Genomic DNA, 23,609 nt, shown 5'->3' on the forward strand with positions numbered 1-23,609 from the left:
AGACAGAGTCTCTCTCTGTCGCCCAGGCTGGAGTGCAGTGGCAAGATCTTGGCTCATTGCAACCTCTGCCTCCCAGGTTCAAAAGCTTCTCCCGCCTCAGCCTCCCGAGTAGCTGTGATTACAGGCACTTGTCACCATGCCCGGCTAATTTTTGTATTTTTAGTAGAGATGGGGTTTCACCATGTTGGCCAGGCTGGTCTCGAACTCCTGACCTCAGGTGATCCACCCACCTCGGCTGCCTGAAGTGCTGGGATTACAGACATGAGCCACCGTGCCTGCCCTTGAATAGCTTTTTGAACAGATTGCATTTAGCGGTTCAGACCCTTTGGTCTCTTTTAATCTAGAGCAGTTTTTCAGACCATTTTGATCTTTTCTGACATGGATATTTTTGAAAAGTCCAAGCCAATTGTGTTAAAACTATAATTGCTTTATGCTATTTGAATTCTACACGTGATCTTGGTCCTAGAGATGTAAATTTTATCTATGCTGCCACCAGGTGGCGCACTTGGTAGGTCCTGGTCCTCAAAAACCCTTGTGAAACAGCAACTTGAGGCAAGCAAACTTGTTTCGTCTCAATCAACTAAGGCTGTTATTTGGTAAAATATATGATGTTGGCAGTGACCATATATTTATAAAGGCATGTGGTGTCTCTTCCATAACCTGGGGATCTTGCTAATTAGGATTATAGTTTGGTAGACCTGTAATGGGTCCCAAGATTCTACCTTTTTTTTTTTGAGACAGGGTCTCACTCTGCCACCCAGGCTGGAGTGCTGTGGCGTGATCACGGCTGACTGCAGCCTCAAACTCCTGCGCTCAAGCGATCCTCCCACCTCAGCCTCCCAAAGTGCTGGTATTACAGGCATGAGCCATTGTCCTGGCCAAGGTTCTGCATTTCTAACAATGGCCAAGTGATTGTGATGCTGCTGATTTGAAGACCATGCTTTGAGTAGCAGGGGTTTAGAACAAACCTATGAAGAACTATAATCTATTTACAATTAGTGGCTTCTATTCTTGAGACAAAGTCTCACTCTGTTGCCCAGGCTGGAGTGCAGTGGAGCCATTACGGCTCACTGCAGCCTTGACCCCTGAGGCTCAGGTGATCCTCCTGCTTCAGCCTCCTGATGAGTAGCTGGGACCACAAGCATGCACCACTACGCCTGACTAATTTAAAACATTTTTTTAAAGACAGGATCTCTGTATATTCCCCAGGCTGGTCTCGAACTCCTGGGCTCAAGGGATCCTCCCATCTTGACCTCCTAAAGTGCGTCGACCTCCCAAAGCGCTGGGATTACAGGCATGAGCCATCATGCCTGGCCACTATTTTATATATATATATATATATATATATTTAAACAATTTTGGCCCCCACAGTGGCTCATGCCTGTAATCCCAGCGCTTTGGGAGGTCAAGGCGGACAGATCACTTGAGGTCAGGAGTTTGAGGCCAGCCTGGCCAACGTGGCGAAACCCCATTTGTACTAAAAATACCAAAATTAGCTGGGCGTGGTGGTGCATGCCTGTAGTCTCAGCTACCAGGGAGGCTGAGGTAGGAGAATTGCTTGAACCCGGGAAGTGGGGGCTGCAGTGAGCCGAAATCACGCCACTGTGGTCCAGCCTGGGCGACAGAGGAAGATTCCATCTCAGAAAAACAAAAAAACAAAAAAACAACCGAAAACAATTTTATAACTTTATTTGGTATATTCGATGATTAGCAGTTAGTTCTCATTCACACCAACTGTAGATTTTTTTAAAGTGGTAACAGGTACACAGGCAACCGAAGTATAGAGCTTGTTTGGTAAATCTTTCTGTTCATTACATTTTCTGGACAACCGAACGTGGATACAGTATGAGACTTTCCTCATTCCTTTGGCCCAGACAGCTTTGTTGAGCCTGGTATCAAAGTGTGCATCTGAAGTTCCCATCTCCTTCATGGCAAGTTTCCAGAGCTCTTTGAGTGCCTGAGGGGCACGCTTCTTGAAGCCCACTCCATGAATGCATTTGTGAATGTCGATGGGGTATTCTTGGGTCACCATCTCGTTGATAGCAGAATGGCCCTTCTTCTTCTCATCACCCTTCTTTGCAGGAGCCATTCTGCCGGGCCCAAGTTGGAAAGGAAACTGGCCACTATTCTTATATCATAATCAGTAGTAAAGCTGGTGTCATCTTCCACTACTTCCCCTCTTCCTCTCTCTACTCCAGCCCCTTGGGCTTGCTTCTTTCCCAGAGGGCCTCGACCCTAGCTTCCCCTCTGCCTCGCATGCCATTCCCCCAGATATCCTTCTGCTTGACTAATTTCCTTGTCTCCTGCAGGTTCTTAGCTCAAATCTTTCTTTTTTGTTTGTTTTTTTGTTTTTGAAACAGGGTCTTGCTCTGTCGCCCAGGCTGGCATACAGTGGCGTGATCATGGCTCACTATAGCCTCGACCTCCTGGGCTCATTTGATCCTCCCAAGCCTCCATAGTAGCTGGGACTACAGGCATGCATCACCATGCCCAGCTAATTTTTGTAATTTTTGTAGAGACGGGGTTTCGCCATGTTGCCCAGGCTGATTTCGAACTCCTGAGCTTAAGCGATCCACCCACCTTGGCCTCTCAAAATGAAACTTCACTTTCTTGATGAGGCTCACCCAGACCTTGTTATTAAACGCTGCTGCCTCCCCCACCCCCTCACACCCTCCCTTAACTTGCTTGATTCTTTGTTTCCTCCAGCCTTCTCCACCTTCTCACATATCATATAATCTATCTCTTGCGTTTATTATGTATTTCTGTCTCCCCCTGCTAGAATCTAACTTCCACGAGGGAAGGGATCTTTGTCTGTCTGTTGTCTTCACTGATATATTCTGAGCACCTAGAACAGTGTCTGCACATAGTAGGTGCATAAGAAATACTTGCTGAATGAATGAAGCTTAATAGGACCTTCGAGATAACAGAGTCCAATCCCCTCATTTCATTGATGAAGAAAGGAGCCTTAGGTCTTTGGTCAAGATGAAGATTTGCCCAGGGTCACATAGACTGTGGGAATATTCTTCCTATTCTTCTAAATGAATATAATCTAAAAGCCGGACTTGTTTCTATCAGTTAATTTTCTAAGCTCTAATTTTATTTTATTTTTTAATTTGTGTTAGGTATTTTCCCCAAAGGATCTGAAGCAGTGGGCAAGATGAGAGGTAATATAGAATGGAACAGTTACGAGTCCAAATGGAAGAGATACCATCTAAAGGAAGAGGGAGTCAGCCTAACAGGCACTAGATCGTAGTTAATTACTCTAATGGGGGCAGAATTTGGCTCTGCGTCCTCTGGCAGCTGAGGTTAAACGGGAAGCACGTGGGACTCCACAACGTTCCTTGTCTGAGCTAAGGAAGACTGAGTGCTCCGCAGGGACTCACATCCAGGAGGAACCTGGTCCTGGAGAACCCTGTGTAATATCCCTTTGGCCCCACATTGGACAATGTTTACCAAAAAAACCCAAAGTCATGGTTGAAGAACATAGCGTTTTATCTGCAAAGACTAAGAGTATAATATTAAATCACATTATAGGCTGGGCATGGTGGCTCATGCCTGTAATCTCAGCACTTTGGGAAGCCAAGGCAGGTGGATCACTTGAGACCAGCCTGGCCAACATGGTGAAACCCTTCTCAGCTAAAATTACAAAAATTAGCCAGGCCTGGTGGCATGAGCCTGTAATCCCAGCTACCTGGGAGGCTGAGGCATGAGAATCGCTCGAATCCAGGAGGCGGACGTTGCAATGAGCCAAGATCACACCACTGAACCCTAGCCCGGGCGACAGAACGAGACCCTGTCACAAACAAACAAACAAACAAAACAAAACAAACAAACAAAAAAACACATTATAGTTCTTGTGGTTCAGGTGAATTATATTGTGATGATCCAACTGAAAATGAAGATGAAAACTAAAGAATCTAGAATAAACATGTCCAGGAATAACTTCTATAATTATCCACCAATGTCCCAAATCTTTGATAAACATTAAACCACAGGCAGCTCATGGTTTGGATTTGTTGACTACATCAACAAATGTTTATTGAGTTTCTACTATAAACCTTCTCCTCTTTCCTTTGCCGACTCTCTGCCTGGAACTCCCCAGGCCCAGCTATCTCTAAGGCAGAGGGGAAGAGCACAGAGACCAGATGGGAAGCCAGCTCTGTTTCTTCAAGTTACATAAAGTCTTTTTTGTGTTTCTGAGATAGAGTCTCGCTCTGTCACCCAGGCTAGAGTGCAGTGGCGTCATCTCGGCTCACTGCAACCTCTGCCTCCCGGGTTCAAGCGATTCTCCCCCTCTCAGCCTCCTGAGTAGCTGGGATTACAGGCGTGCACCATCACGCCCAGCTAATTTTTGTATTTTTAGTAGAGACGGGGTTTTGCCATGTGGGCCAAGCTGGTCTCAAACTCCTGACCTTAAGTGATCTGCCTGCCTTGGCCTCCCAAAGTGCTGGGATTACAGGCGTGAGCCACCATGCCCAGCCAAGTTGCATAAAGTCTTTGCCAGAGTTTATCATTAAACTCTGACTGCACATCCAGCAAATCCACCTTTTCTGGCCACTAGGATGTTGTCCTCCACTGCAGAGCAGGGACAACTACTGACTTCTACTGATGCCTTTTCAAAAACCTAGTTCTTTTACAGAGCCTCAGAACATCCTATGAATATTAACTAATATATTTTAATAAATGTCAATACAATTTTTCTTTTAGACCCTTTGTCTTTTATTATTATTATTTTTTCAATTTAAAGATTTTCTAGGGCATGTTTTTCTGTCTGGTACACCTGTTACAAGTAGAGGTCACCGTGGTCATCTTCAACTGTCACTCCCCACCAACCCCTCCACCCCACCTCACCTTGCCAAGTTCTGCCTCTGTCTGTCACATATGTGGCACACACATGAAATATTTTTTCTCCACCTGGCATTGGTTCTGCCACTTTGACAATCCTTGGCTGTGACAGGGCCCAGGGGCTTGAAGCTGCAACATATCAAGTGGCCTCAGCTACCAACTGAGAAACTTCCCCCTTGACAGGCATGACTAGAAAACCTGACTTCTCTGGGCAAAGCCTTGCACGCTCCAGGGACCATGTCTGTCTGGTTCTCTGATGTATCCCCTGTATTTAGCCTAGGATCTAGACCCTTCATAGGCACTTAAGAATTTCTTGCAAACAGGCCAGGTGCAGTGGCTCATGTCTGTGATCCCAGCACTTTGGGAGGCTGAAGCAGGTGGATCACTTGAGGTCAGGAGTTGGAGACTAGCCTGGCCAACACGGCGAAACCCTGTCTCTACTAAAAATACAAAAATTAGCTGGGCATGGTAGTGCATGCCTGTAATCCCAGGCTGGGTTCTGCTCCAGTCAAATCCCAGGCTTTTGCCTGAATGGCCTGGATTAGTCTGTTTCAACCACATGGATCAGTTGGTTCCATCTTGAAAAAAGGGACTGGACTGGGGCTGCCATGATCCTGCTGTGTGCAAAGCACTGTGGGAAGGGCTGCCATCTTTGAGGCCTGGGTAGGCTTATGGTAGGCTTTGCAGAAGAACTTTTAGTCTGTATCAGTTCTTTGGGGTATCTGCTTGCCTGGCATCTTCCACACAGCCATGGAATTGCAGAGCTTAGCATAAACCAGACACTTGCTGTTTGTTGAATAAACTCTGATAAGCAAAGGCGGCGTGTTCAACTATGTGGAGTCATGCTGTCTTAATTTTCACTTTTTGATTCAGCTATCACAGCCCATATGCCAACACCTCCACAAAACAGAGAGAAGCACCTGTGTTAGTCTTGGCACAAGATCGCTGCAAGGGCAGGATGGGGGCATCCTTGTTCTCCAGTGTGCTGTGCACATACGTGTGTGCATGTGTCTGACTGCATGGACATGTGTGTTTATGCACATGTCTACTTGTGTATACTCGGGGACTAAGGTCTTCACAGTCACATAACCTTAAGATGGTGATGTGAGGCCAGGCGTGGTGGCTCATGCCTATAATCCCAGCACTTTGGGAGGCCGAGGTGGGTGGATCATGAAGTCATGAGTTCAAGACCAGCCTGGCTAACATGGTAAAACCCCATCTCTACTAAAAATACAAAAATTAGCTGGGTGTGGTGGTGCGCACCTGTAATCCCAGCTGCTCAGGGGGCTGAGGCAGGAGAATCACTTGAACCTGGGAGGTGGAGCTTGCAGTGAGCCAAGATTGTGCCACTGCACTCCAGCCTGGGTGACAGAATGAGACTCCATCTTAAAAAACAAATAAACAAAAAAACTATTGCAAAGACCCTCGCAAAAGGACAAAAGTGTCCTTTTAGCACTGTAAGTTGGTAAAGAATATGCTCTCATGCCCTTGAGGACCTTTTGCAATGACTACAGGGTCTTCTAGATGTTGGATCCGCTTCCTGGGTAGATCTGTAACACTGGAAGGGGAAGCCTCCTATAAACATCTCACAGTCTAGCAACTTTCCCCTTGAGAGGCATGACCGGAAAACCTGACTTCTCTGAGCAAAGCCTTGCGAGCTCCAGGGACCACGTCTGTCTGGTTCTCTGATGTATCCCCTGTACATAGCATAGGATCTAGACCCTTAATAGGCACTTAAGAATTTCTTGCAAACAGGCCGGGCGTGGTGGCTCATGTCCGTAATCCCAGCACTCTGGGAGGCTGAAGCAGGTGGATCACAAGGTCAGGAGTTTGAGACCAGCCTGGCCAACATGGTGAAACGCTGTCTCTACTAAAAATACAAAAATTAGCTGGGTATGGTGGTGCATGCCTGTAATCCCAGCTACTCGGGAGGCTGAGGCAGGAGTAATCGCTTGAACCCGAGAGGCAGAGGTTGCAGTGAGCTGAGATTGCACTGCTGCACTCCAGCCTGGGCGACAGAGCGAGACTCTGTCAAACAACAAAACAAAAATTCTTGCAAATATACTCAATAAGGTGAGGCCACTGAGTGGCTGGTTAGGCTCACTCACCAGCTATGCTATCCATTCCTGCTTGCCAGCCTCAAAGAATATGATTAAAAGTTTTATATAGAGGGCATGACTTATCAACTCCAAACTTGGTTTTGCAACAAACATCACATTACGTCATTGTCATTAAATGAAAGAGAATCTGCCTCTGAGCTCCCCTTCTGCCAGACTGTTGGGAAAGTTAACGTTTGCCTCAACTGGAAAATCCCTTCTTCCTTCTAGGGTGGCACAAGAATCTGGAAGACTCCTGTGGTTCCTAGAAAACAGAGGAAGGGGAAGGGACTCTGGTTATGGTCACTGCTCAAGCTCCTTGAAGTCCAGGCTTCCAAGGTCCACAGAAGGCAGGCGGTCCACTGGCTCCTGGCCACATGAGGTGCATGGGATCTCTGCCAAGGCTGTAAGACCCAGGGCCTGGGGTCCAGCGTACCTGGGTACCCCAGGGCCTGTAGTCTAGCCTTCCTGGGTGCCCCAGGCATCAGCCATTTCCCTAAGAGACTCTCCATCACCTGGAGGCAGAGAGTGGATCCCTGCAGCTTTCTCCTTCTAGTTTTGGGGACACTTTATTATCTGCTGCTCCACCTCTGCCCCTTCCTGCTCTACAACCTCTCTTGGGGTGAGAACCACACAAACTGGGATTTCTAGAGGTGTGTGTGGCAGCAGGGACAGGAAGGAGCCCAGGGAGATTAAACAAATTAATTCTGCAAATGGCCCTGCCACAGGGGCCCAATGGAAGGACAGCCTGCCTCAAATCTAAATCATTGTGGTCATTCTCTAAATAATCAAAACCTCAAGTGTTTAATCTGCAAATGCCAAGGGTCTATTGAAATGACTGTAGTCAAGAGCTTCCTGATGAAAAGAACTTTTTATTTTTTTATTTTTATTTTTATTTTTTTTGAGACGGAGTCTTGCTCTGTTGCCCAGGCTGGAGTGCAGTGGTGCGATCTGGGCTCACTGCAACCTTCGCCTCCTGTGTTGAAGCGATTCTCCTGCCTCAGCTTCCTGAGTAGCTGGGATTACAGGTTCGCACCACCGTGCCTGGCTAATTTTTGTATTTTTAGTAGAGACAGGGTTTTACCATGTTGGTCAGACTGGTCTCAAACTCCTGACCTTGTGATCTGCCTGCCTTGGCCTCTCAAAGTGCTAGGATTACAGGCATGAGCCACCATGCCCAGCCTCTTTTTTATTTTTATTTTTTTGAGACAGAGTCTCACTCTGTTGCCCAGCCTGGAATGCAGTGGCGCCATCTTAACTCACTGCAACCTCCACCTCCTGGGTTCCAGCGATTCTCCTGCCTCAGCCCCCTAAGTAGCTATTACAGGCGTGCGCAACCACACCCCAGCTAATTTTTTTTATTTATTTTATTTTTTATTTTTAGTAGAGACAGGGTTTCACTATGTTGGTCAGGCTGGTCTCGAACTCCTGACTTCAAATGATCTGCCCGCCTCAGCCTCCCAAAGTGCTTTATTACAGGTGTGAGCCACCGTGCCCAGCCGAAAAGAACTTTTAAAATTTGCTATCTTTTTCATCTTAAACTAACCCTGCCAGAGACACCATCTGCAAACTGAGCTCGTCTTGGCCCAGGGACACACACTTTTAATCAATGGCTGGCGGTGTGATGGGCTTCTAGAGATGGTGTTAGGTTCCACTTTAAGGTCTGTCATTGAAAGGCACTGAAATCCACTCTTTTTCCTTTCCTAGAATCCAGTCCCAGACTCTGTAGAAGTCTTGGGAGGAGACTGGGAGATTTCCTCATGCTGCAAATTCTGGCCCAAACAACCCAGTCCCTGAGGAGGGTATGTTGGTGTACCAGAAACTGATGGAACAGCACCCGGCACCACGCCAGACCCTCCTGTGCCAAGAGGTTCCAGGAAAATGAGCATATCCCAGGATTGGGAGGAAGTAAGGCAGCAACTGGGGACTTTTTCCTAATGAGTCCAATAAATCCTTGGAAAAATAATCCACCAAGGGTCAAATATACATAGAAAACAACTTTGAAGGCTTTTGGATGCTTTTTTCCCTAAAAAGAGAGAAAAGTAAAAAATATTCCAGGCATTGGCTTTCAAAAACAAACAAAACACAAAACAAAACAAAACAAAAACCAAAAAACAAACAAACAAAACGAAGAACAACCCTGGGAATATAAAATTCTTCAAGATATGCAAGAAACATATAAACTTCAGGCCAGGTGCTGTGACACGCACTTGTAGTCCCAGCTGCTCAAGACGATTGTTTGAGCCCAGGAGTTTGAGGCTGTAGTGTGCTATGATCACACATATGAAGGGCTACTGCACTCCAGCCTGGGCAACAAAGTGAGACCTCGTCTCTAAAATAAATACAACTAAATTTTAAAAAGAGAAGTTTATACATTTTAGTTATGTATTCTGGCCAATTAATGGGAGGAAGACAAAGAGAAAAACTGAAATAGAGGAGAAAAAGAAGGGAAAGGAGGAAGCAGAGAAACAATGAGAGAGGAGAGTGAGGGAGAACTTTGAAGAAGGCCAGAGAAAGAAAACAACAGGCTGGGTGCGGTGACTCACGCCTGTAGTCCCGGCACTTTGTGAGGCTGAGGCGAGAGGATCACCTGAGGTCAGGAGTTCTAGACCAGCCTGGCCAATATGGCGAAACCCCATCTCTACTAAAATTAGCCACGCGTGGTGGCACACGCCTATAATCCCAGCTACTTGGGAGGCTGAGGCATGAGAATCACTTGAACCTGGGAGGCAGAGGTTGCAGTGAGCCGAGGTCGCGCTACTGCCCTCCAGCCTGGGAAACAGAGCAAGACTGTGTCTCAAAAAAATTTTTAAAAAAGGCCAGGCATGGTGGCTCATGCCTGTAATCCCAGCACGTTGGGAGGCTGAGGCAGTAGGATTGCTTGAGCTCAGGAGCTTGATACCAGCCTGGGCAACATAGTGAGACCTTATTTTCATATAATAAATAAATAAAATAGAAAAGAAAACAATAATATTTCAGAGATGCCGAGACACAAAGCACAAGAGAGCAGAGCACAGTGAGAGAACACTGGCCTGAGAAGGCTCAAAAGATGATGCTGAGAAGATGATGTTATCTGAAGGCAAATCACCATCTTTCTGCCTTCCGATTTACATGAGCATCTTAGAAACCTGGAAAGTCAGACTTACAAGGACCTGAGCTCGTCTAGTCCAATCCTTTCTGTACTGGGTTGAGTAGTGTCACCCCAAAATCATATCGGCTGGAACTTCAGAATGTGAGTTTATTTGGAGACGAGGTCTTTGTAGATAATGTTAGTGAAGATGGGGTTGCATTGGATTCGGGTAGGCCCTAAATCTGATAACTAGTGTCCTTTTTTTTTTTTTTTTTTTTTTTTGGAGACAGAGTCTCGCTCTATCCCCGAGGCTGGAGTGTGCAGTGGTGCAATCTTGGCTCACTGCAACCTCCACTTCCTGGGTTCAAGTGATTCCCCTGCCTCAGCCTCCTGAGTAGCTGGGATTACAGGTGTGTGCCACTACATCTGGCTAATTTTTTGTATTTTTAGTAGAGATGGGATTTCACCATGTTGGCCAGACTGGTCTTGAACTCCTGACTACAGGTGATCCACCTGCCTCAGCCTCCCAAAGTGCTAGGATTACAGGTGTGAGCCACCACACCCAGCTCTAGTGTCCTTCTCAGAAGGCCATGTGAAGGCACAGACACACATGTGAAAGAATGCCCTGTGATGACAGAGGCAGTGACTGGAGTAGTGTAGCTGCAACCCAGAAAATCTCAAGAATTGCCAGGAACCATCAGAGGCCAGGAGAGGCAGAGAAAGGGTCTTTCCTAGAGCCTTTAGAGGAGCATGGCATTGCTAACACCTTGATTTTGGACTTCAGGTGTCCAGAACTGTGCAACAATAGATTTCTGCTGTTTTTAGCCAGCTGGTTTGTGGTAATTTGTTATGGCATCCCTGGGAGATGACGAATACATTTTCTTTTGCAGGAGAGAAGCCCTAGGATGTGTGACACATCCAAGGTCATGTAATCGACTGGTGGCCAATCCCCTATTCCAATTTAGCTTTTATTTTTCTTTAAGAATTGTATTTGTGGCCGGGTGTGGTGGCTCATGCCTGTAATCCCAGCACTTTGGAAGGCCAGGGCGGGTGGACCACTTGAGGTTAGGAGTTTGACCAGCCTGACAAATATGGTGAAACCCCATCTCCACTAAAAAAATACAAAATTAGCTGGGTGTGGTGTCACAGGCCTGTAATCCTAGCTACTTGGGAGGCTGAGGCAGGAGAATTGCTTGAACCCGGGAGGCGGAGGTTGCAGTGAGCCAAGATGGTGCCACTGCACTCCAACCTGGGCAACAAGAGTGAAACTCAAAAACTAAACAAACAAAAAAGTTTATTTACTTTCCAGCATTATCATCCTTTCTGAATGTGGAAATAAGTTTTCTTTTCTATTGTCAAAGTTCATTTTGAAGAAATAATTCATTTCTTATTGAATTATGAAATATATATGAAGGGACAATTTGGGCTTTAGAAATACTTTGGACTCTGAAGTTTTTCAATAGATTTACTGCTGCTTCTTTGATATTCCAAAATATTCTCTTTTTTGTCTTTTTTTTTCTTTTTGTGGAGAATGGGATCTTGCTATATTGCCCAGGCAGGACTTAAACTCTTGGGCTCAAGCAGTCCTTCTGCCTCTGCCTCCCTAAGTGCTGGGATTACAGGCATGAGTCACTGCACCTGGTCTGGTATTCCAAAACATTCTAATAGCTTATTACTTTTGAGAGATGAGGGCTACCCCCTTCAAATGTTGAAATCACCATTTGTTTCCTTATTCTGAGCAATTTTCTGAAGGTAAGCCGAGTCTTGCTGGGGATATTGGATGTAAAACTGTCTTTAAAGTAGATCCTTTGGTAAGAAATGTATTGATCACTATTCAGGGGTTTTAACTGACATCAAATAATATGAAGCATATGTGAGTTTTTAATTACTTAGAAGTTCCTACCCCTTTTTTGGACCCTATCTCCCTTTAAGAAACTGATAAAAGGCCAGGCATGGTGACTCACACCTATAATCCCAGAACTTTGGGACGCTGAGGCAGGAGTTGTATCACTTGAGCCCAGGAGTTTGTGACCAGCCTGGGCAACATAGCAACACCCTCATCTCTACAAAAAAAATTAAAAATTAGCTGGGCGTGGTCGCGGGCATCTGTGGTCCCAGCTTTGGGAAGCTGAGACAGGAGGATTGCTTGAGCCTGGGAGGTCAAGGCTGCAGTGAGCCATGTTCAAACCAGTGCACTCCAGCCTGCGTGACAGAGCAAGACTCTATCTCAAAACAAACAAAGACATGGATAAAAGCTATGGATTCTCTCCCATAGAAAACTGCACACCCTCATAACCTTTTGCACCTACTCTTAGAGAATTCTCAGGCCCCACGCCTTACCCCGACTTCTGTTACCAGCGATGAATCCGATGGGTCTGCAGCAAACTCGATGCTTGCCTTCTCAAATACAGAACTCAGCTGAGGCGCAGAGGTGATTTTAAGTAGTTCTAAGGCACAGGGAGAGACCAAGGCAAGTTTTAGAGCAGAAGTGAGAGTTTATTAAAAAGTTTTAGAGCAGGAACAAAAAGAAGTACAGTATACTTGGGTCAGGCAGGCAACTTGAGAGATCTAAGTGCCCTGCCTGACCCTTAACTTGGGGTTTTATATGTTTGGCATGGTTCTGGGATTTACGTCTCATCTCCCCTGATGCTTCCCTTGGAGCAGGCTGTCCGCGTTATGTGGTGACCTGCCAGCACTGGGAAGGGGTCGCATGCACAGTGTGATTACTGAAGTTGCGCGCATGCTCACTTGAGGCATTTTTCCCCTTAACCAGTCGTGCCTTCCCAGAGGAAGGTCATATACTGGTTAAATTCCGCCATTTTGCCTCTCGGTGCTCATGCTCCAGCCTGCTTGCCCAGCTCCTGAGATCTTATTGGGAAGCAGCTGATCACCAGACCTGGGTGTTTTTTATCTATTGAGAGACTGTCCTTGCTTGGAGCTGGCTGCAACCAATTATTATTTTACAGAGACAGTTTAACAACCAACTGACCATCACCTGATGGTAGCCTGACATTCCTGTGGGGGTCCTCACCTGTCCTGCTCATGTTTGCCTAGCTCCCTACTCTAGCATTTCCACTCTGTGGACCCCAGGTTGAGATCCTCAGCAGGGAAGACTGTCCTCAAATAGCCTTCTGGGGAGACATCTTCCCGTTTACCTTTCCATTTGCCCCTGCGGTGTTAGGCAAAGGCTGAAGCTGGCCTCTGTGGCACGGGGTTTCTTCCCAACATGCTAATGACGCTGGTGGAGAGTCTTAAAAACAGCTGTGCTGGGGAGAGTTCTCGTTGTGTACCTTTCAGAGACCTTCTCCTTAAGACTCTCAAAGACAGTCAGGCCAGTGGGAGCCTGGCAGCAATTCTTAGGGGAGAGTGACAGCTTTTTGAGGAGGACTAATTGGCTTCTAGGGCTGGAGGCCACTTGGGTCTGACAGACTGCCCTGCTGCCATCCCTCCAGGGCACCCCCCCACTCCCTTGCCTCAGGGCCTTCCTGCACTTCTTCCTTTTGTCCTCAATGTTCTTCACCCCACCTTTTCCACTGTTACTCTCTGCCTATGGTCAAGGCTTTGGTGAGACCCACCTTCCTCTTAGACCTTCCTGGATCCCCCAAAGTCTGTGTTGGAAGCCCCTCCCATGTGCCCTTGTTTGAGCTTTTAATTTTCTACCATGATGCTTGTCACATTGCTTTGTAATTGGCTCTCTGTTCGTCTGCGTCTCTACTGGGTTGTAACTTCCAGGAGGACAGGTGCCATGTGACTCTTGTAATCTTCCCACCCCCAACACCCAGCACAGTGTCACGAACACAGAGCATGATGAGCACAAGCTTGCTGAGCAAACAGACAAATAACTGGATGCTTCTGTGCAGAGTTTCTCAACCTGGCCATTATTGGCATTTGGGACTTGATCATGCTTGGTCGTGGGAGACGGTTCTGTGCCCGTAGGATGTTTAGGAGCATCCTTGGTTTCTACCCACCAGATGCCAGGAGCACACCCACCCAGCTGTGACAACCAAAAATGTCTCCAGACATCATTCCAAAACCAACGGGAGACAAAATCTCCCGACAGTCGTTGCTTTAGTGAGTGAATGTTGACCTTAGCGTCGCTTCGCCTCTCTTGAGTCTAGGTCGGGGAGTGAGTTCAGTTAGCCAATCAGAGAACGCTGATGGGGCGACCAGTATATGCTCATGAAATGGGTGGCTGACCTCTTGGGGTCAGAAGAGGGAAAGTTCTACTGTGTGTTGGCTAAGGACCATTTTAAGTCCTTTAATGAACGATTACCACATGAGGACACAAGAGGGCGCTCTAACTAATGAGCTCCGCGGCCGAGAAAACTCCTGGAGTGGGTGCTCCTGGGATGCCTCAGGCTTAGACACCAGGGTTACCGCAGCTGCCTAGGAAGGCTGAAGCCAGCGTCCTGGATTCGGACAGACCTTTTAGCCATTAAATCCACTAAGAAAGATCCCTGCGCATGAAGTTTCCTCCTCGGAAATATAGGCAGAAGGGAAAGTAATTTTAAACTCATGTGTGCTCCACAGGTCGGGGGCGGTGGCTCATGCCTGCAATTCCAGCGCTTTGCAAGGCCAAGGAGGGAGGATCACTTGAGCCCAGGAGTTCGAGACCTGCCTGGGCACCATGGTGAAACCTCATCTCTGCAAAAAAATTTAAAAATTAGCCAGCTATGGCGGCACATGCCTCTGGTCCCAGCTACCCAGGAGGCTGAGATGGGAGGATCGCTTGAGCCCAGGGGTTCGAGGCTTCGGTAAGCCGTGATTGTGCCACTGCACTCCAGCCTGGGCAACAGAGCAAGCCCCTGTCTCAACAAAACAAAACAAAAAGTCAGTCGTGCTGCATAAGTAAGGCACCAAGAGTAGGAATGGGGTCTTTGCAGCTCCCGTGGCAATTGCGCTTTTCTGGTGGTGGCAAGGGACTAAGGAACTCCCTGGACACAAGGGCTCCAGTTGTCCCCAGATCATCAACAGAGACATGAAGGTCGTTAGAGGTCATCTGATCCTTTGACCTCAATCTGAGCCCACCAATCTGAAAACTTGGAAATTGTATGACATTTTCATGATACAGCTGTGTGTGTGTGTGTGTGTGTGTGTGTTGGGGAAAGGAACCAACAGCTTTCATCATATTGTCAAAAGAGTCTAGGCTGGGCATGGTGGCTCACGCCTGCAATCCCAGCCCTTTGGGAGGCCGAGGTGGGCAGATCACCAAAGGTCAGGAGTTCGAGACCAGCCTGGCCAACGTGGTGAAACCCCATCTCTACTAAAAATACAAAAATTAGCTGGGCATGGTGGCATGTGCCTGTAATCCCAGCTACTCAGGAGGCTGAGACAGGAGAATTGCTTGAACCCAGGAGGCGGAGGTTGCAGTGAGCTGAGATCGCGCCACTGCACTCCAGCCTGGGCGATAAGAGCGAATCTCAGTCTCAAAACAAAACAAAACAAAACAAAAACATAGACCTGCTTGGTTCTCTCTGTGACTTCAGAGGCCCAAGGAGTCCTCAGCACTATAGATGCATGTGGCCCCTCAGAAGACAGTATTTCACAGATCTGCAAAGAGTAAAGGTCAAATTTATTTAATACAACATCCACGAGGGTCCCTGCAGCTGTGTCACTGAGGCAAACAGGAAAAGTGATTTTGGTTAGGCGTGGTTTTCACCTGTGAAATTCCACAGCGCAATGACAGCAGCCTCTCTCCCACCCACTCAAGACACTGTCAGGAATGTCTTAAGACTTCAGAAGAACACTTCTTTAGCCATTTTTTTTTTTTTTTTTGAGATGGATTCTCACTCCGTCACTCAGGCTGGAGTGCAGTGGCACGATCTCCGCTCACTACAACCTCCCTTTCCTGGGTTCAAGCGATTATCCCACCTCAGCCTCTTGAGTAGCTGATACTACAGGCATGCGCCACCACACCTGGCTAATTTTTGTATTTTTAGTAGACACAGGGTTTCATCAGGCTAGTCTCAAACTCCTGACCTCAGGTGATCTGCCTGCCTCAGCCTCCTAAAGTGCTGGGATTACAGGCGTGAGCCACCTTGCCTGCCCTGGCAAGGAATAAATTTTTAAAAATTAGTAAGAAACATACACATTTCAAGTTTTCAATTAAGAATAATATTTGCTGTAGGCACCATCTTCCTGTCTTTCAGCCTTCAGCATGGTACAGGAAAAGAAAAAGAGTGTAGAAAAAAACAGTTTAAGAACATCTGTGCTTGTTCCACCTTCATTTTCTGTTTTGTGCGTTGCCTGAATAAACCGTGTCTTCAGGTTGGTATTTCAAAGGCAGTGCTCCCAAGTAGTTTGGTTTTCCCATTTGTGGAGGGCAAGGTCATAGAGGGGACAGGGGGAGGCTGTCTGGTCAGCACTGTGTATTTCCAAAGAACAAGGACTACCCAAAACTACAAGCCTTTGAAGGACCAAAGGAAAAGAGAAAAAAACAGCCTCTAACCAGGCCATGTGCTAGAAGTGATTGAGTACAAAAAAGAAAATTGGTTTCTGTGTATGAGGGTGTATGGAAAAGGTCTTTATCTCTGCACAAGACAAAATATTCAAGTTTCAGAATATCCCAATGGCCTGTTTGCCCTGGATCTCCTCTTCTGCTCTTCCAATTGCCAAGGATGCTCCAACTTGGTGGAAGGAGGGTATGTGGGAAATTCAACAGCCCCTCTGTATCTCTTTCTACCCAACATTAACTTAGCAGGATGGATTTAAGAACCGGCAGCTTAGCCTGAGGAATTGCTGTGTTCTGTGGGAGCAGGGCAGGTTCATAAATAAGTGCACAGAGCTCTTGAAATACAGGGATCGTCTGTTCTTCTCGGAACATGGATGTCCTTCCAGGGATGTGCATCTAGCCTCGCTGTCTAAGTTCCATCAAGGGAGCCTTCCGTTCTCTGTAGCGACAAGAAACAAGGCAAGTTATGATCACACCTCTCAAGATTGAAGATTGCCCTGGTGGAGAGACATGCAAAATGACAGCATTTCTCAAAGAAAATGCAAAGCAGGGCTGTCACGCACTGGTCCCCCACCCTGCAGGGTTCTCTCTGTGACTTCAGAGGCCCAAGGAGTCCTCAGCACTACGGATGCATGTGACCCCCGAGAAGACAACATTTCACAGATCCGCAAAGAGTAAAGGTCAAATTTACTTAATACAACACCCACCAGGGTTCCTGTACCTGTGTCACTGAGGCAAACAGGGAAAGTGATTTTGGTTAGGCGTGGTTCTCACCTCTGAAATTCCACAGCACAATGACTGCAGCCTCTTTCTCACCCACTCAAGACACTGTCAGGAATGTCTTAAGACCTCAGGAGACCACTTCTTTAGCGAGCAATTTTTTTTAGATGGATTCTCACTCTGTCACTCAGGCTGGAGTGCAGTGGTGCGATCTCTGCTCACTACACCCTCCCTCTCCTGGCTCCTGCCCATATGCATTTCTCCTTCTCTCCATGCCTGCTCTGTAGGGAATACAGCCTCTGTCCCTGCATACATGTTGGACATCAATCACATCAATCCACCAAGTAACTTCATCAAGCACCCATGTACACCCAGCACAGCGTCCCAAGGGTGCCCCACTTACCCACAGAAGAAGAAAGGAAACTTGGTAAGAGATCTGACTTCTAGCTCCAGTTCTGCCTCTAACTAACACAAGATGTACCCACTTGAGGCCTGTTTTTTAATTTTAAAAATGAAGAACTGAACTTAGATGGTCCAACTTAAATGTTTTAAAATGATATGATTCTACCTTAAAAACAGAATGAAATTCTGATATATTTCAACACAGAAAAACCTGAAAACGTTATGCTAAATGAAATAAGGCAGACATGAAAGGACAAATACATGATTCCACTTACGTGATGTACCTCGAATAGTCAAATTCATAGAGACAGAAAGTAGACAGTGGTTCCTAGGGGTTGCTGGAGGAGCAATGGGGAGTTAGTGTTTAATGAGTACAGTGTTTCAGTGGCTGCTCTGCCTATGGAGTAGCCATTCTTTTGTTTCTTTACTTCTCTAATAAACTTGCTTTCACTTAAAAAGAAAAAGAAAAAGCTCTGGAGATGGATAGTGGTGATGGTTGCACAGCAATGTGAACGGACCTAATGCAACTGAATTATACACTTTAAAATGGTTAAGTATACACTTGAAAATGGTAAATTTGCCGGGTGTGGTGGCTCACGCCTGTAATCCCAACACTTTGGGAGGCTGAGGAGGGTGGATCATGAGGTCAGGAGTTCAAGACTGGCCAACATAGTGAAACCCTGTCTCTACTGAAAAATACAAAAATTAGCCGGGCGTGGTGGCGTGTGCCTGTAGTCCCAGCCACTTGGGAGGCTGGGGCAGGAGAATGGCGTGAACCCGGGAGGCGGAGCTTGCAGTGAGCCGAGATCATGCCACTGCACTCCAACCTGGGCGACAGAGCAAGACTCTGTCTCAAAAAAAAAAAAAAAAAAAAAGAAAATGGTAAACTTAATATTATGTATATTTTATGACAATTAAAAAAAAGGATTCCTGGCTGGGCATGGTAGCTCATCCCTGTAATCCCAGCACTTTGGGAGGCCGAGGTGGGTGGATCCCCTGAGCTTAGGAGTTCCAGACCAGCCTGGGTAACATGGCGAAGCCCTGTCTCTATCAAAAATGCAAAGAATTAGGCATGCATGGTGGTGTGCACCTGTGGTCCCAGCTACTCAGCAGGCTGAGGTGGGAAGATCACGTGAGCCTGGGAGGTGGAGGTTGCAGTGAGCTGAAATAGCACCACTGCACTCCAGCCTGGGTGACAGAGTGAGACTTCATCTCAAAAAACACACAAACAAAAAACAAAAAACAAAAAAAAAACACCCACAAAAGGATTCCTGGATGCCTTCTGCCATCCTGTAGTGCTCTTTAACAGCTTCAAGTGGTATTTGTGTCACCTTCCACCTATCAGTGCCTGGACCCTTATCTGACCCATACACTGTTCTCTATGCTGGGGATGCAAGAAGCTGTCCCCAAGAATTTTATATTGTGTCAATTATTGATAAACAACACCACTATGAAGTAGAAGGTATAAGAGGTCTCAACAACCTGCAGAAGGGGTTCAGAGGCACTGAGAGGGCTCTGGGCTGGGCAGTGGGGGATGCACAGAAGCAAATCTGGAGTCAGCCTAAAGATTGGATTTTGACAAATGGAAGGAGCCCTTGGAGGGAAAAAGAGCAGGGCATGCTGGGAGATACCAGAGTAGAGGGGGCCCCTGGGCAACAGTGGGCCCTGAAGAGCAGGCAGCACCTAAGTCCACTATCCTGGACCCTCCATGTGCACAGGACACTCTGCTGCAGGTGGAACTCAGCAAGGCAGAAGCAGGAGATGGAGGATGACCCAGGGTCTTGGGACCTCCACAGCCAGCCTGGTTGGCTTCCTGAGGGTGAGCTGGGATAGTGTCTCCACTTTGTTTCAGCCCTGCTGGGTCTGAGGACCCTTGGGGAACAGGATGCAGGGCGAGGTGCCCCAACTAGAAAGCCAAGGCTCTGGCCCCTCCTCTGCCAGGAGAGCCCCATACAAGTGGGCCAAGCAAGCCGTGCTGGCCCCAGAGGCTGGAGGCCTGCCAGCGCTGGCAGCCACCCTGCCCTATTTCCTCTGCTCCGCCTGGATAGGGGAGACATGACTCTGCTATCCAGCTTTTCTGCGGGCCCCAGACCAAGTCCCTCCCCAGACACTTCCGCTCTCCCTCTGTGGGGGCAGCCAATGCGTGGGGCACCATTGCAGAACCAAAGCCACAGACAGGAAGGGCTGGGCCACAATCAACAGGGCCTTAGGGATTTTGAAGTAAAGGTTAACATGCTCACATCCAAGGCCTGGGCTTGCTGTGCTTAAATCAGAAGCCAGCCATCAGCCACCCAAGTGCAGTTGTGAAATCGCCCTGCCTTGTACCTGGAATATGGTGTGGTCTCCCTCAAAGGTCATTTTGATTTCAACACACCCTGGGATCTCTAGTTCCTGCTGCTTCTTTTTTTTTTTTTTGAGACGGAGTCTCACTCTGTCGCCCAGGCTGGAGTGCAGTGGCGCAATCTCGGCTCACTGCAAGCTCTGCCTCCCGGGTTCACGCCATTCTCCTGCCTCAACCTCTCCAAGTAGCTGGGACTACAGGCGCCCGCCACCACGCCCGGCCAATTTTTTTTGTATTGTTAGTAGAGACAGGGTTTCACCGTGGTCTCGATCTCCTGACCTCATGATCCGCCTGCCTCGGCCTCCCAAAGTGCTGGGATTACAAGCGTGAGCCACCGTGCCCGGCCTAGTTCCTGCTTCTACAAAGTGCTCCTATGGGCACTTGCAATAGACCAGGTCTGTGCCAGGTGCTCATTCAACCCTTGCAACAACCAAATGAGGGAGTTTATGATTCCCAGTTTACAGATGAGGAAGCAGAGGTCCTGAGAGGCCAAGAACTCTGTCCATGGTGACATGGCTAAGAAGCGGGAAGTCAAGTGTTAACGTGGGTCTCTTATTCCTAAGTCAAAGCCTGGCTTTGGTTGAATCCTATGCCTTGGGTAAGCAACTGCTACATTCTCCATATGTGGCAGGGTCATTTCATGGCCAAATCAAGTTAAGTCCCCCATCCACACCTACTATTGCCCAAGTGAGGGAAAGAGCTTGAAATCAACCAGCTTTTATATGGTGGTTTGCAGCTTGCAGCTTTTATATGGTGGTTGCAGTTGCTCATTTCATCCTTAAGAAAATCCTAGTAGGTTACTCTTATTATCTTCATCATCACCATCTCCACTTTATAGATAAGGAAGCTTGAGCTTGAGGAAGACAGGCTCACCCAAAAGACAGCTAAAAAGCTAGAGCTCCCCTCCCATCCCCTGATCCTAGCACCTGGGCAGTTTCCACTGTAGCCCAGCTGCCTCCTGGCCTCCAGGAAACGCGGAGGGGAGCTACAGCTGCCAATTGCCTTTCTTTCTGTAAGAAGGCAGGGTCCTCTCCAAGATCCCAAGACTCTCGCAGGTCCAGATTCACCCCTTTCATTTAAGTACAGGGTGTTCTCTTCCACGCTATCTGTCTGTGTCGGCCACACACACAGTTTATAAACAAGGTAAAAATGGCAGAGGAAAAATGAAGTCAGAATGTGCCATTGAAGCAAGTCAAACAATACCAAATTAGTCTTTGGCTACGTGGCTATCTCATTGTTAAGATATTTCCTCCAATGTTTTCAGAGGCAACGGCCATTAAACAACTGGGAATGATCGCCAGGTTTGATTTCAGGAAGGAAATCTCCTCCCATTTCCCCACTGGGCAATTCAATTAATTTTCTCCTGACCCACACCAGCCGATTATTAGGGAAGCTATACCTGCTTCTTTTATAAACAAAACCCATTTGCTTAAAGGTTCAAAATTCCTTTCCCAACGGCTGGAAACCCTGTGCTCCCACCAAATGATTCTATTCTTTTTTCTGGGGGGACAGGACCAGCCATGGGTGAGCTCTCAGAATCATCCTGGGAGCAGACTTTGAGGCCCAAGGGCCAGCTTCTGGGGAAAGTTCTGTCTGGCCTGGAGCTCCGAGCCTTTGTCCAGAGACACCCTTTGGATCCAAGACAAAGTAAATAAGTTGGTCCTACAGGGTGTTTTGGGTGGACCCAGCCATGTTTATCGCTCCGGGAGAACACATCTGTGTCCCGCACTGCCCAGGGAGCAAAGACCTCATTTTCCACTCTCGAAGCCATTATTGCTGGGACAGCAACTTCACATCTTGGAGGGAGTCTCTGTCGTGACAGAGGACTGGCCGCGGAGTATAGAGGCCTGGGCTCTATTCCTCACTCTATTAGCCATCCAGGTGAGCCCAGGCATGCTATGCTACCAATGCAGGCCTCAGTTTCCTCATCTGTAAATTGGGCTCCTTGTCCCAGTGACACGATAGTCTCTGATTTTAGGAGTCTGAGTGGGTTTTGGCTAGGAAAAAAAAACAACCATTCATTTCATTCCTCTTTTCCTTAAATTCATAGCTTTCTTCCATAAAAAGAATGTCAGTGGCTTCCTGTCTGTCAAAGGCATAATGAGCTGTTTTACAAGAGTCCAGACGTGGGCAAAACAAAGGAAGCCAGGGGCCCACTGGAAGAGCTACCAGAAATCTTGCTGAGAGTTCTTCCCAGACCTAAAAGAAGTTTATGCGGCAAATGCCTCATTTCTTAAGATATTAGGGGCCCGGTTAACTCCTGCATTGCTGGGTAGCTCACAAAAAGGTTGGGAGTGGAAGACACGTCTTTGCAAAAGTTGAACGTGGGCCTCTGCATCTTTCATAAACCCTCCCATCTGCCAAATAGCAGATTCCTAACTCTATTTCCTACAGAATGAAACTTCTTAGCAAGGCATGTAAGTCCTTTGGATTTAAGCCCTGTCTTATCTTTCTCCCATCACTTGTCACTGTCACACTCTTCTTTTCCCATCCCACACTGCTTGAAACTGGTCATCCCTCACCCTTGTGCTCCTGCTGATCTTTCTCCCTTGATGCTGCCATCACTCCATTCATTCTTCATGGCCCATTCCAGATGATTCCTTGGAGAAGTGGCCACTAGCTAGGTCTCTCTTCTGTGTTCCCATAGGCTCTGGCATAGCTCACTTTGCTTTATGATAAGTGATCACATGTCTGATTCCCTCATCAGGTGAACTGAGGTCAAGAACCTTGGGTGTCTCCTGCAGCTGATGGTCTGGTGTGTAGGGGGTAATTGGTATCGGCTAAATTGCTATGAGCTGTCAGCTGCTCCACTCCTCCAAGCATACACCCTAGATCTGCCTCACTTCCAGAGCCTAGACTCTGGCGTGAAATGAAATGTGTGTTTTGCTTTTTTGGCACTAAGCACCCTAGAGTCCCAATCCCTTCACATGTGGGCTGAGATGTAATGATGGAAATTGCAGGAGAGAATATTCGAAATCAGAACTGGCCAAGGCTAGTCAGAGAAGCCCAGGGCTTCTGGTCTGAAACAGACTAGGGAGTGGGGAAGAATCTGTGGGAATGCAGGACGTCGGTGAGTCTGGAAATATTTCACTGTTCAGTGGAGTACTTTTAAATATAATGTATATGAAATGTGTACTTACAGAGTATCTGCTTTCCACGGCATCTGCAAAACAAAGGATGACATGGCAGTGAGCAATGCAAACAACCCAGTTCAACTGCCCCAACAACATGACAGTGGCAGGAGCAGGTTGAGAAAAGAGGGAAGAGGCGAGAGCCAGGAGACATCAGCCGGCAGGTAGTCTTAGAGGTTTATGGCTCCTCTGTGCAAAAACAGCTTCCCCGGGACCCTTCTAGCTCCACATGACATGTATATGAAGTCCCTGGCACTTCATTTAAAATTTTCTTTTTTTTTCTTTTTTCTTTTTTTATTATTATTATTTTTTTTTTTGAGACAGAGTCTCGCTTTGTCGCTCAGGCTGGAGTGTGGTGGCGCCATCTTGGCTCACTGCAACCTCCGCCTCCGGGGTTTAAGCAATTCTCCTGCCTCAGCTGGCGCTATCTCGGCTCACTGCACCCTCTGCCTCCCGGATTCAAGGAATTCTCCTGCCTCAGCCTCCCAAGTCGCTGGGACTACAGGCGCACACCACCACGCCTGGCTAATTTTTTTTTTTTGTATTTTTAGTA

General features: G+C 47.3%; 2 protein-coding genes across 7 annotated transcripts in view; both read right to left on the reverse strand.

Annotated features, from left to right (window-relative positions):
* Positions 1-1,714: 1,714 nt before the first annotated feature.
* On the reverse strand, positions 1,715-2,107 carry LOC129469963 (large ribosomal subunit protein eL31-like). Its single transcript, XM_055257201.2, has one exon. It carries the CDS (start codon positions 2,087-2,089, stop codon positions 1,715-1,717), a length of 375 nt encoding a protein of 124 aa, XP_055113176.2. The 5' UTR covers positions 2,090-2,107.
* A 13,455-nt stretch (positions 2,108-15,562) lies between these two features.
* Positions 15,563-23,609, reverse strand: part of PECAM1 (platelet and endothelial cell adhesion molecule 1) — a 91,876-nt gene continuing 83,829 nt past the window's right edge. For all 6 annotated transcript variants that reach the window (XM_055257197.2, XM_063629351.1, XM_063629353.1 and 3 more), the window contains 2 exons: positions 23,066-23,088; positions 15,563-16,901 (listed from right to left, as the gene is read on the reverse strand). In XM_055257197.2, the coding sequence (XP_055113172.2) occupies positions 16,872-16,901; positions 23,066-23,088 (53 nt within the window). In that variant the 3' untranslated portion in view covers positions 15,563-16,871. The remainder of the gene's footprint in view (positions 16,902-23,065; positions 23,089-23,609) is intronic.

Source organism: Symphalangus syndactylus, chromosome 20 (assembly GCF_028878055.3).
Source record: "Symphalangus syndactylus isolate Jambi chromosome 20, NHGRI_mSymSyn1-v2.1_pri, whole genome shotgun sequence".
NCBI lineage: Eukaryota > Metazoa > Chordata > Mammalia > Primates > Hylobatidae > Symphalangus > Symphalangus syndactylus.

Excerpts from the sequence above, each read along its gene's own strand:
- LOC129469963 (XM_055257201.2), bottom strand. The coding sequence starts at position 2,089 with ATGGCTCCTGCAAAGAAGGGTGATGAGAAGAAGAAGGGCCATTCTGCT.